The 13,112-nt window shown below is 60.4% G+C and overlaps 1 protein-coding gene across 1 annotated transcript in view; it reads right to left on the reverse strand.

Moving 5' to 3' along the window:
- Positions 1-13,112, reverse strand: part of PEBP4 (phosphatidylethanolamine binding protein 4) — a 212,409-nt gene that overhangs the window by 11,784 nt on the left and 187,513 nt on the right. Inside the window, exon 4 of the mRNA XM_027774943.1 lies at positions 2,025-2,070. Within this exon, the coding sequence (XP_027630744.1) occupies positions 2,025-2,070 (46 nt within the window). The remainder of the gene's footprint in view (positions 1-2,024; positions 2,071-13,112) is intronic.

The raw sequence follows: 13,112 nt of genomic DNA on the forward strand, positions 1-13,112 counted from the left end.
CTTTCAGAAAGATAGAGGAAGAACTGGTGGGGGTGGAAGCCACTGTGTGCCGGCGGGGAGGGCGCCTGGTAGGCTACGGGAGGGAAAGGGAGAGAGCTGGGCGCCGCATCCCCACTGGCACTCTCAGAGAGAACCCCTGGGCCCTCTGTGGCCCTTGCTGACCTCCCAGGGTCCTGGAGGAGGCTCACCGGTCACACATTTGGGTTTCTATCTGGGAGACTCCCACCTTCGGTGCCTCATGGCAAAGCACATATGGGGCAGGGGCAGGGCAGGGGGACGTTCTGGGCAGACCCGAAGGTTCTGGGCACTGGCGCAGTGCAGGGCCTTCCTGGGCCAGTGGGCGTTGGCATCGTCCTGTTTTGCTCTAGTCTACCCTGATGGATTTCCTGCCTCAAGAGAAACCCATCTTTCTCTGCGAATGTTTGGCAGTGGGTTTTTATTTATTTTTTCAGCATTTCCTTATGAACTCAATCCCCCAAGAAGCCAATTTCTTGGCTGGGTCTGGAGGATATGGAAGTGGTTAGGGGGTGGGTGGGACTGGGTTCAAAGGTCTGGTCATGGGAGCTGCAGGGGTTGGGTGCTCTAGGCGCCGGGGAAGGCCCATTCCCTGCCTCACCCTCCCTCCAGGAGGACAGCCTGTTCTAGGCGGAAAGGCGCTGGGGATGGTCTTGCTAGCCTGGGAAGGGTCAAGCCCGGCTCCTTCCAGGGAGCATGCCCCATCCCACTCCCTCCCTTCTCCCCATCTCCTTCAGCCAGGAACCATCCTGGGGTGGGTGGGGAAGGAGCTGGTGGAGGGTACTGGCACCTGGTAGCTGTGTCCCCTCCCTGCCCTCCATCACTGAGGGGAAGAACACCTGGCCGTCGGCGCTGTTGGCTGTGTTCCTCGGCTTGCACTTCTGGCCACCTGGGCCTCCGGAGCGCCAACAGCCAGGGGAATTCCTGACTGTTCATCTTCCCCAGAGTTTTTGGATCGCAGATCAGATTGTGTGTGTGTGTGTGTGTGTGCATGGGTGTGCACACTCACAGCAGGAACTGAACAGGATGTGCTGGGAGCTTCGGGAGTTTGTGGTTCAGGGTCTACACTCTGGCAAGGTGTGAATTAAACACGGTGTGCAAACACCCTGGGGCTGTTTCAGGACTCGGCTGGTGTGTGTTAAGTGTGGGTAAGTCGGTGACTCATGAACACCGCCGACTCTGAGAAAGAATGCCGGGCAGAGGTGGGTGCCCAGTGTGGAGGGCAGGCGTGACGGGCTGGCTTTCAGCCAGGCTGGCGACCCCGAGGACGGCCCGGTGCACCTGAGGTGGGGCACACTCTGGGCCGCGAGCGCGGGGTATGGTGATTCCATGTGGATAAGCCCGGAGTTGGGCTCCATGGCTCCACACAACGGGGGCCTCCTCCTCGGGGGAGGTGGGCGCCCACCCCTCTGGCTGGGGCTCTCCTGAAGCATCCCTCTTTGAAATCTCCTAAAGCAGCGACATCCGGCATAGGAGGTGGGGAGGGGTACGCATGCCAGGCCTGGCCGCGGGCGTGCGCTCTTGCTCGGACGCCTCCTGAACTCCCGCTCTCAGCAGGGTGAGCGAGGCTTCCATTTTCTGGCTGCGAGACTGAAGCCCCGGAGGCCAAGCCAGGCTGACAGCCCTCGGGGGAGCCGGAATGAGCGTGGGCTTCAGTGATACCCTGGCGTGACCCAGGGCAGGCATTTGACCCAGGTGTGGCCTGGGGTTGAGCCAAAGCCACTGTGCTGGGTCGTTGCCCACTGGCCGGCTTGCTGCCTGAGCGTCCCCTTCGAGCAGAGTGGAGAGTGTACTTGGGGCAGCACGGAGGGCACTGGGGTCACCACAGGCAGACCCCTTCGCAGCTGTGCACAGGACAGGTCATTGTACTTCGGTTTCATTCCTCTTAAAATGGAGACACTGATGGCATGACCTCAAGCGGCCACTGTGCAGATGTGGTCAGGCCAACAGCGACCTGGCAGGGAGCGGAGCTGTGGGGCTCACCAGCTGCCCCGTTGGGTCCTGCTCACCTGATAGCTCCTGGCCCTGAATCTTCCCCTTCTTCAAGTCGGCGCCCTGCAATAGAGACAGGCGGGGTGTGGTCAGCGCTGGGGCAGCGAGGTGCCCCACCTCTGCCCGGGGTCCTGGTCAGGTGTTCCTCCAGGGAGGAGGAGGATGGCTGCTCTGGAAATGGAGGCCTTGGGGGTCCGGGGGCAGGAGAGAAGACAGGCATGGATGGTGAGGAGGTGGCTGGAAGCAGGGGATGGGCTGCCTGACTCCTGGGGAGTCCTCATAGGACAGTCCCCAAAGGGCCACCACATGATGGCCACTGCACCCTGAGACTGGCTCGGGACGTAGCTGTCAACCTGCAGGGTCTGGTCAGATCGATGGGAGAGCTGGCCGCTCTCAGGGGCCCAGGAGGGACCTCTAGATTATTAGGCCAATGGCCACCTGAGCAGCAGGGTGGGGTGGGGGGACGGGGACGGGGGGCAGGAGGCGCTGGACCCCGAGTCTGCAGCAGCTTCTTCCGCCTTCCGGGGACTCAGCCCGCCACCCCTCAGTGGTTTCTTGGGCCCTGGGATGGCCTCAGTTTCCCTCCTTCTCCTCCTTCACAGCCTCCCTCCTCCTGTCCGCGCCATGTCTGTGGGATAGCGAGGCGACCCCGGGGCGGGCGCTAATTACTGTTTGTGCAGGACGGGAGAGGTGCAGATGAAAGAGCTGGAGCCAGGCCCTGGGTCTGTGCCACGGCTGGGGCCCCGGGCCAGGCCAGGGAGCCCCACGGCCCCTAGGTGTGGGGTTTATAGCCGTAATCACGGCGATTACTGTGGCTCCTAATCGTGCCATCACCTAACTGTGGCCTGGCCACCTGGCCACCAAGCCGTCCTGCAGCCCTAGCCCCTTGTTTTACAGAGGATGAGGAAAAACGTGGGGGCCCCTCTGGAGCAGTGGCACGCGCCATTCCAGAATCCCCTGGTGCAGCTTGCCCTCCACTGTCCTTATGCTGGGCCCCTTCGCCAGATGTCCCTCTGCCCGGGCTCATTCCTACAGGTCTAGGTCACCTTTGTCAGAGGCAGGGGGACTGAGGAGGACAGAGCCCTCCACCTCGAGCCCCTCAGCCCTCGCCTCTGTGCAGGGGAGGCCCTCCCTGGTCCATTCTTTCCTGCTCAGGCGCTCTGGGCAGCTTCGGCCCAGTCCCACCAGTGTAGACTGGTACACACTCGGCCCAGCAATCCGCTGGCGCCCTGGCCTGGGGCCTGGCATGACCTAGGGCTGGCATTTGGCCCAGGTGTGGCCTGGGGCTGAGCCTGGAGCCTCGGGATGAGACCAAAGGGCTAGAAATGGAGGCTCCTCCCCTCGACACCCATTTCTTCCAGGAGAGGAGGGAAGGGCCTGCAGAGGCCTGGAGCCACTATCCCAGAATAGCTCTCTGGCTTCCCAGTGGGCCTGAGAGATCCTGGCTGAGCCCGGGAGTGAAGCCAGCCCAGCCTGCTCTGTGCTCCCTCCTCCCTCCGGTCAGCCCAGCCAGCTCCGAGCTCCTGCCGCCCTCTTCCCTTCTGCTTGCAGAGGATGGGGCAGAGAGTGTGTGTGTGGGTCCCCTCTGGAACAGTGGGGCCTGGTCCCTCATCCCTTCAGCCAGCCCAGCCAGCGGTTTATTTAAGCAACAGCAACATAAATGGCAGTTTCTTCCCAATCCCCCGCAGGCTTGGGTCCCACCCAGTGTGATAAACAGGACTCTCTCCTCGGAGTGAGGGCAGGGAGGGGAGGCTGGCTGACCATCGGGTCGGGAGTTGGCCTGTGTGGGTCAGGAGCTAGAGCTGTGGAAAGTCTGATCTGGAGCCGTGCTCGGGTGGGAGAGCTCTCCTTCACCTTCTTTGACTAGGGGAGCTTCTTCTCATCAGCTAGGCCAACTTGGCAAAGACCTTGCAAACCTTTGGGATGGGTTCACTGAGGCAAGCCGCCACGCTTCCTGCCACCTCCCTCCCGCCCCGCCCCTGTGCTGGTCCCCGGAGCCGGCTGTGGACAGACAGCAGTCCTGGCCGGCAGGAAGCGTGGAGAGAGGAGGCCGGGCTGAGGGCCTGCCGGGCCCGAGGGCCTGCAGTGTGTGCTCGGCTTGGGCCAGGTCCGGCTGAGCTCCCTTCTCCATAAACCTTCCCTCACTGGCTGGTCAGCAGTCCGTGCCCTGTGGGGGCCTTAAGAAGCTGAATTCTAGAAGGCGAGAGTGCTAGGCCCCAGAGAGGTCAAGCTGTGTGCCCAGAGCCACAGGTGCAGTGAGTGGGGTCACCCAGGACGCTTGCGGAGGAAGGAGCCTTCTAACCCAAGCCCTCCAGCCTGGCCAACATGCCCGGCCCTCTCATCCTTTTTCTGCCGCTTTGTGACAATGCTTTGCCCCTCTGGGAGGCATTGTTTTTGAAAGACCATTGTTGAAGTTCCTGGATGCTGCCCAGCCGGCTGGGGCTGCCAGGGACACAGACAGCCCATCCCCGTCAACTTATACAATGTTCCAGTGGGTCCGAACACCACCTCCCGCCTATAGTTGCCTTGGGAAGCAGGGACTCTCCAGGTGGGTGGGATTCAGGGGCTTCAGGAGGTGAGAGGGGGCGTCCACAGTTGCCAGTACTGCCTGGGGAGGCTGAGCGAGAGGCTGCAGGGGTGAGCCCTCTGTGTGAGTGACACAGACACCACACCTGCATCTCTGCAGGAGGCAGACTGTGAAGTGCTCCCCACACCCTGGGCTTCCTCACCTCTACCTGCAGCTTCCACCTGCCCCCACCCCCAGGTGTACCCCTCACCTCTACCTGTAGCCTCCACCTGCCCCCACCCCCAGGTGTACCCCTCACCTCTACCTGTAGCCTCCACCTGCCCCCACGCCCAGCCTCCAGGTCTACCCTCACCTCTACCTGCAGCCTCCACCTGCCCCCAGCCTCCAGCCTCCAGGTGTTCCCACTCCTCTGAAAGTTCGGCTGGCACAGACCAAACCTCCTTTCCTCACTCCAACTAAGATAGGCTGACATTTTCAATAGGAACTTGTCTAAATGTTAAGGATAAAAAAGGAAATAATTACAGAAATTACAAACAGCATAGCTGTAGCTGGGATTCGATCTGCAAGAACACAGAAGAAGCCAGGACGGGTGTACCGGGACAGCAGGACAGGAGTGGGAGGGTTAGGGCAGTGTGTCTGGGAGGGCGCTGTCAGCCTTTCTGAGTGGCAGGGCCTGGATGGCCTCCGGACGGTAACTGTTTACCCACCAGCATCCTCTGGAGATGGGGAGCCTGGTACCCATGAGCCTCCTGGCGAGGGTGGGCAGGAGGGGTGGACGACTGCTCAGTAGCACCCCTAGATGGTCGGGATGGAAGAGGAGTAGTAGCTGCTCCTTTTGCTTACGAGTAGGTTCCAGATGTGCACATGTATGCATGTGTGTGTGCGCACGTGTGCATGTTCATGTGTGTGCACACGTGTAGGGGCCTCGGTATGCACATGACTGCTGGGCACAGGAGTGTGTGTGTGCATGTGTGTGCATGTGCGTGTGTGTCCATGTGCATAGGACCTCGGTACGTGCATGACTGCAGCACAGGAGTGTGTGTGTGCGTGTGTGTGCGCACGTGTGTAGGGCCTCGGTACGTGCCTGACTGCGGCACAGGAGTGTGTGTGTGCGTGTGTGTGCGCACGTGTGTAGGGCCTCGGTACGTGCCTGACTGCGGCCCAGGAGTGCATGTGTGCATGCGTGTGTGCACGTGTGTAGGGCCTCGGTACGTGCCTGACTGCAGCACAGGAGTGTGTGTGTGCGTGTGTGTGCGCACGTGTGTAGGGCCTCGGTACGTGCCTGACTGCAGCACAGGAACAGGCACAAGTTGCTCGCACCTCCCCGGAGGAGCCGGCCTCTGTGGACACTCTGGAGGACTTTCTGGGTCTTGCTTTCCAGCTCTTTCCCATAGAGCCCACTGCCCTCTCGAGCTCACCAGGAAGGGATGTGGGGCTCCCCCCAGAGGTCACACAACCCCACTCTGGGACCAGGGCGATGCAGTCCCCGATTTGCTCCGCCGATTGGTCGGGGTGAGCACACAGAGCCGGAAGCCAGGGCTCATGTTTGAAGGAGCCTTCGGCACTGACACTCCGGAGCATCATGCCGCTCACGAGTGCTGACAGGGGAGACCGCCATCCCCCTGGGACTGAAAAGCCAGGGCAGGGACCGCATGTGGCCCCTCTGGGCAGCCCGTGAAGTGCTCTGCACGCAGTTGTGTGGTGAACCATGTCAGCGCCTAGGCCCCTCTATCCCCCGCCACTCTGGTCAGCTCAACCTCCAAACTGCTGCTCCCAGCCCCAGGGCCCGCTTCCCCTGTGCAGCAGAGAAGCTGTGCAGGGCTGCTGAAACCCCTGCTGCAGCTTGTGCCAGTGATGGACAGCACACGTGTGTGGACACGCCGGCGCCTGGCCTGGGTGATGCCTCTGAGAAGAACATTTCCTGCTGGCCCCAGGTACCACAGCGGGATGGTTTTACTCATGAGGCTTGGTGGTTGCCATTCCCTGCCTTACTGACCCCTCCCTTACTGACATTTCCTCATGTCATGCTGCAAACTTGTGTTAGAATCCCTGCCTCAGGCTCTGCATCTGGGGGAGCACACACTAAAGCAGGAGACATTCAAAAAAGAAAAAAGATATATGTATAAGAAACAAGAAATGGAAAATGATTGGTTGATAACATGTTCAGTGAACGAATGTAAAATAAATTAATTAAAAAGAAAAGCAGAAGACATTTGTGGACTGAAGGGAAAGAAGGCGTTCGAGTGGTGTACGCAGAACATTTTGGACCCTTTTAAGTGTTGGGGACTGGGTGGCCTTTGCCTAAAGTGTCATGGGTAACTCCCTTCTGATGACTGCTCTGTTACCCTCTGCCCTCCCAGGCCAGGCCCAGAGTCCCCTCCCAGAATTGCTCCTGTTGTAGGAGACCCTTGGAGAACCAGACAGGGGAGCCACAGATGAGCCCTGTCAGCGAGGACAGCCAGAAAGCTGCTTTCTGAAACTGTTTTCCGAGTTGAGGGTCCAGTGACGCTTTGCCCTGCCCTGACTCTTGGGCTGGATCTGCTGGTGAGGCCCGGCTGACAGGAAGCGGCCTGCGCCCTCCTTTTCTCCTTCCTCCTGTTACCTCTGGGCAGCGCCCGCCTACCTGGGGCATGGCAGTGGCCCCAGGCGCAGGGCTTTCTGGCCCTCCAGAGCGAAGGAAACGATTTAATCTCTTCACCCACTCTTCCCATTTGGACGGGAGGATTCAATCACTCCTGCCTGGCTCCAACCCCCTCCAGCCCCTAGTCAGATGTTTTCATCTGGGTGGGAGGGGCGTCAGATGGGTGCCGGACTTGGAAGTGAGGCCCAGGACGTGTCCTGGAGATAAGGGAAAGTGGAGGGAGAGATGAGCAAAAAGAGCACCCGGGGGAGAAGGGAAAAATAAATAAAAAATAAAGGGAAACCGAAACCGCGCCGAGCCCTCTGACCCTGGCGCCGAAGCAGAAAGCCCCTCACTGTGCTGCACAGCTGCCTGCACGCTGCCAAGTGGCACCGGACCAGGGAAAGGCCAAGGACCTCAAAGCGCCACCTGCCATCTCCCCACCCTGCAGTTAACAAGGGGGAGCAGTGACAGGCACCCACGGCTCCCGTGCTGAGACCCTGGGTCCTGGCTGCCGGGCCCACTCGACCAGCCCAGAGATGCCCCTGCCTGCTGCCGGCTCCAGTAAAACTCATTGCCTGCTCTTTTGCCCTGGGGCTGGGGAAAGGAGGTCCCGCCACAGGGGTGGGTGGAAGTCGGTGGGAAGTGGTAAGCAGGAGTGTGGCTCCCAGCCCTCTTGGGAGCCCAGCGCTGCTAGACTCCAGGGCGTAGGACGGCCGATTATTTTGTGCATCAGTTTCTCTCCAGAAAAGTCAACATCAAAGGCCCAAAGGACTCGTGGGACCAGCAGGTGGCATGGTGGTTAAAGCACTGGACACTCCCACATGGCTGACCACGGTTTGAGTCCCGGACGTGGTGGCTCGTTTTCTCTTCCTCTCTCTCTCTGGTCAAATGAAAATAAAAGAACGAATAAATAAAAGTAAATAAATAATAATAATAAAGGTCCAGATGCCTCTTTCTGGCACCTTCATGGGTGGTGGGACAGCCTGGTGGACATCACCTCTGGAACGTGCCGAGGGACAAGTGGCAGACCCTGGTATCTTGGCACAGATCGGCAAGAGAGACCCCTGGGTTTTGGTTTCTAGTGTGGCTTCCAGTCTGGAGCTGGTTACTTGTGGATCTCCAGATGCCAAAGTAGGGTGGGGCAGGGTGTGGCTGAGGGGGAACAGTTCACTTTCTGGAGTAGTTACCCGGACTGGGAGGAGCTCACCCCGAGCCTCACCACCCTCCGAGCCTCACCACTCTCCGTGACACTGGACTAAGAGGCAAAGCTTCCCAAGGCCAAGGTCAAGGTTGTGTAGGCCTTGAAGAGCGCCATGGTACTGAGCCCATGTGCAGTGGTTCAGCTAACTAAACAGGAAAATACCTACGACGGGCTGTAATGGTGGAGGTCGACACACAATACAGGACGCACAGGTGAACGGAGATGTAACTGCTGGGGCGGGAACAGAGAAAGCCACTGAAGGAGACCACCCTCTGGACCTGGAGGGACGTGCAGTTCTTCAGTTTTCCGGGGACTAGACAGGGGAGGAAAGGCCGGCGTTGGTTGGGGAAACTGCCTAGACAATGTACAACCCAGTGCGAGGCGGGAGACGGTTTCCAGGACTTGGCTGTCTGCAGAGGCAGAACCAGCCCCGTGCCTGTATGGACACTCCAGACAAGGCTGGAACGCGGCTGGGGTCAGGCTGGAATGGCAGGCGATGGTGTTTCCTAGGATCAAAGCCGTTGCATCCTAAACCTGGGGCCGCAGAGCCCAGGCCAGGCTCTGCTGTTTCCCCAAACGCTCAGCAGATTGTCCCCAGAGTCACCCGCCCCGAGTGGGCCAGCTGCTGCCTTCTCTACCTTCGGGACAGGGTCTGGGCAGGTGGGCCTGGAGACACCGCCCCAGGGCAGGTCCAGCGGGGGTGGCTGGCCCCATCACTGACAGCCTCGCTCCCAGAAGCAAGGCAGGAGCCCAGAGCCCAAACTCTGCCCTTTATAGTTACTTTTTATTTCTTGTAGAAAGTTTTAAAAAATGCTGGAAAGCACTGGCAAGGAGCAGAACCCCCGGGTCACACCGCACTGTGATAACTACCCTCAGAACAGCCTTGTCCTCTTTGGTTTTTGAGTCCCGAAGTTTCTTGCCACACATGGGCCAGCTTTGGGCCCCTGGCCCTCCTGGGCCCTGCCCTACAGCACCGCCTGAAGCTCAGAGAGTGGCTGCAACGTGGGGGAGCCGTCCCTCTCTGACCCTTGCTAGCCCCGAGTCACTCATTCTCTGGCTGTGGCTCAGAGCGAGGGTTGGGGGGAAGAAAAGGAGTAAACACAATGGATGGCCTTATTACGCCTGTTCGGGGCCACGTGGGGGCACGATGGTAATGCACCTGGATCCACCCGGGCAGGTCCTGGTTCGCGTCCAGGGTCCTCCCTCTCGCAGCCGGGGGAGCACGCGTGCCCACGATGGGAAGCTAGCTGAGACTGGGGGTGGGCCATGGCGTGAAGACCCTCTTGTGTTGCCTTTTTCTCTCTCTCTCATGGAAGAAATGAACAAGACAAAACAACACAACCAACCACTCCACTCAGGTAGACAAGAAACACCAAGTCAGGCTGAGAGCAGTTCCGGGAGCTGGTAGCTAAACACGCTCACCCTGTGCCGGGGCCCGCTCGGACGGAAGGCTGCCATTTTCAGAATCTCAGGACAAAAGTGTCACCATCGGCAGCAGGTGGACGTGGGGCCTTGTTTTGCTGGAATCATGAGCACGTTTCCCGGATACTGTGAATATTCGATTAGTGACCCCCGGCCCCTCCATCTTAACCTCTGTGGACAGCTGCCGTACTGACAGTCCTGCTCTAAGGCTGTCAAGAGCGTGCTACGTAAGGAGACGCCCGGTGCAGTCACACACACTGCTGTGGCTGTCACGGCGAGCGCCACCTTTGTACCCAACCACAGACCGAAAGCTGAAGGCAAACAAAGAGAACCCCATGGACCTCCCGTGCCCAGCTCCTTGACCTCGTGGATACTGGATATTCATGTCGTGGGCACCGCATGGGAAGGGAGCCTTCTCCAGGGCCCTTCACGGCTTAGCTGGCTCTGGTCTCTGCTTTCCAGGACTCTTGCTGCTAAGGAGCCACGTTCCCCAGGAGACCCTCCGCCTGGGGCTGGGGCCTGGGGCCTGGGGCCTGCTGCCCTGCCTGGGAGCTGTGTCCTGGTCTGAGTTCTGGCAGCCACAGAGACCGGGGAGATGGAGCCACCCAGTTAAAGTGGTCCCCGTCAACGAGCAACTAACAGGGCCATGCCACAGGGCCACCGGGCTCCCGTCCAATGTCATGATCAATTAGCTGGATGACTTGGAGCCAGACGCGGAGCGTGTGGCGTCTTGGTTTCTCTACCTACGAAGCGGCACTGTTAACAATACCTGCCCTGGTTTCCTCACAGCGCTGCTGTGAAGACACAATTAAGAAATGGAATATTCTGGTATCCCACGGTGCCGTCCAAGTGTAAGCTCGTCACCGGGCAGCTCTGGAAGGAAGGGAGAGGCCGCCGGGGAGTGGATGTGGGTGGCGGCAGTGAGGATGGGGACGCTGCCTCCGAGCCCACTCCTTGGCTGCAACAGCCCTGAGGATCTCCCGGCAGGGTCCTCCCGAGGCTAATGGCTGTGCCTTGGCTCGGAGGTTACTCAGCTGTGAACGTGGCGCTCACCCAGGGCGCGGAGCAGCGGCACGTAATGTTTATTAATATGCCTTGACGAGGGGCATTAATATCTCTAATGACACCATCTGAGCCTGGCCTCCCTCCTGTCGCTTCTCGCTCCTTTCTCTCCCTCCATCCTGAGACACTCGTCCTCCCAGATGGGCAGAGCAGGCTCAGGGAGGGAACCAGAGCCAGGGCTGTTGTGGGGGCTCAGCTGGGGTCCCACCTCCGGGATCAGGCCAAGGATCCTTGGGATCTGTGGGAGCAGGGAGGACGCCGCTGGCTCCTGCTAGGTGGAAAGTTGGCCCCACAAGAGAAGCAAACAGTGGAGACTTTGCCAAGACTCCGAAACCAGTGGGCTGGGAGGGAGTGGCAGGGCCTGGGAGGGGCTGGGGTGCTCCCTCCTTGAGGGGGCAGGGCAGGAGGTGAGAGCCAGGGCCCAGGGTGACAGGGAGTGGGAGTCCCACACACTCCCTCCCACGGGCTCACGCACTCAGGCCATGAGCTCTCACACGCTGACAATATGCCCACGCACTCGACACCTCACGCGAGTATGTGCTCACACGCGAACGTGCACACACCGACACGCTTACGCCTCACGTGCACATACGTATATGAATTCACACACAACGTGCTCGCTGTGCTCGCTGGTGCACACCCACACACTCAGACACACTCACACACGTTCTCATATGTGCTCACACCTGTACGCTCACACGGCCACACACACGTGCTCCCAGTAGACACGCATGTGTGGACAGACACTCCTCTCAGACACCTCCCTCGGGGGGCACCATGGGAGGGGAGGGGGAGGGGCGGGGTGAGGCCAGAGCTTGGGTTCCCATTAGGAGAAGCGGGCATGAGCATGTGCAGGGCACCAGGACAGACAGACGGCCCATCAGGGCTGAGCCCTCAGACCAAGATCCAAGCTGGCCTGGGGCCCACGGAGGGAGAGCTGCGGGTAGGGGTCTACTGGGGGCAGTAGACACGGGGCCTCCTCCTACCTGCTGAGGAGAGACCACAGGTCAGCTGCAGGACTACTGGGGATGGGGGAAGTTAATCCCTAAAATAGACAGGGCTTGGCGACTGAGCCCACCCAGGAGGGCTGCGGGCCCCTCAGCCAGCTCTGGTCATTCTCAATCTTCTCCTGCTCCCCCTCCCCCAGGCTGGGTGGCTACACCTCCACGTGAGGAGGGGATGAGGGGCCAGGAGGACCAAGGTGCTGGGGGGAGACCACCTGCCAGCCTGCCCTCCGACTCCCTCTGGACACAGGCCCAGCAGCCCAGCACCCCTGCCTGGGCATGGTCTCCAGGGCTTGCAAGAGAGCTGTTGGGTTCTACCATGGGCTCCAGAGTGTCTGCGGTCACTGCATGGGGCTCCCTGTCCCCCAGAGCACCTGCAGGGCAGTCCTGGCCCTACAACCCTCTGGCTCCTGCACTCTGACCCGTTCTGCTCTCTACGGCCAGCCAGGAACTGGCCCCTGCCCTCCCTGTGGGCTGCCTACAGCATGAGGCCGCCCCGAGGACCTGGCCACAGGGCAGGCTGGCAGGTGCACCGGCCCCTCTGGTGGCTTCCTGGGGGGCAGATTCTTGGGTCCTGGTCTCTGCTTCATCCCCACCTTTGCCTGGGGCTGGGAGGAGGATGCAGCCCACACTCCGGGTCTTCTCTCCCACCTGAACAGCAAGGAAGGAGGGAGGGAGAGAGGGCAGTGAGGAAGGAAAGGAGAAGGAAGGGAGAGGGAACTTGGAAGAAAGGCAGGCATTCTGGGCAAGAAAAGATGTGGGTGGCATGGCGTTCCTGAAGCCCCGGGCCCTCTGGAAGCGTGACGTTAGAGACCGTGTAAGTCCCGTTCCAACCATGCCTGCTCTCTCGAGGGGTCTTACTCTTCCCTGAGGGGCTGACATGGCCTTGGGCCCAGTCCCCCACCCCAGAGACTCCGGTCGGGCGAGGTCCTCAGTGGCAGCAGCTCGGGTTCCACCCCCACCTGGTGAATCTGTGCCTCCCATGAACGTGAATGAGTACCTGCCGAGAACCATGTGCGCACTCACAGCTGTGAGGCTCCGCCCTGTTCCCCGGGGTCTCTGGGCCAGGGAAGGGGACCCCTGCCCTGTTAGTGATGGGAACCACCTGAGCTCCTGGTCTGTGTTCCAGGCTCTGAACTCCCTCAAGACTACCTTCCCCGGCAGGGCCAGGCAGCTCGGAGGACGTGGCAGGGCTGGGGGGCAGGTAGCCTGGTGTGCGTATCTCTTTGACCTCTTTGAAAATGAAAAGAGCCCCCCCCCCCCCCC

The sequence above is a fragment of the Tupaia chinensis genome, unplaced genomic scaffold (genome assembly GCF_000334495.1).
Source record: "Tupaia chinensis unplaced genomic scaffold, TupChi_1.0 Scaffold000494_1, whole genome shotgun sequence".
Lineage (NCBI taxonomy): Eukaryota > Metazoa > Chordata > Mammalia > Scandentia > Tupaiidae > Tupaia > Tupaia belangeri.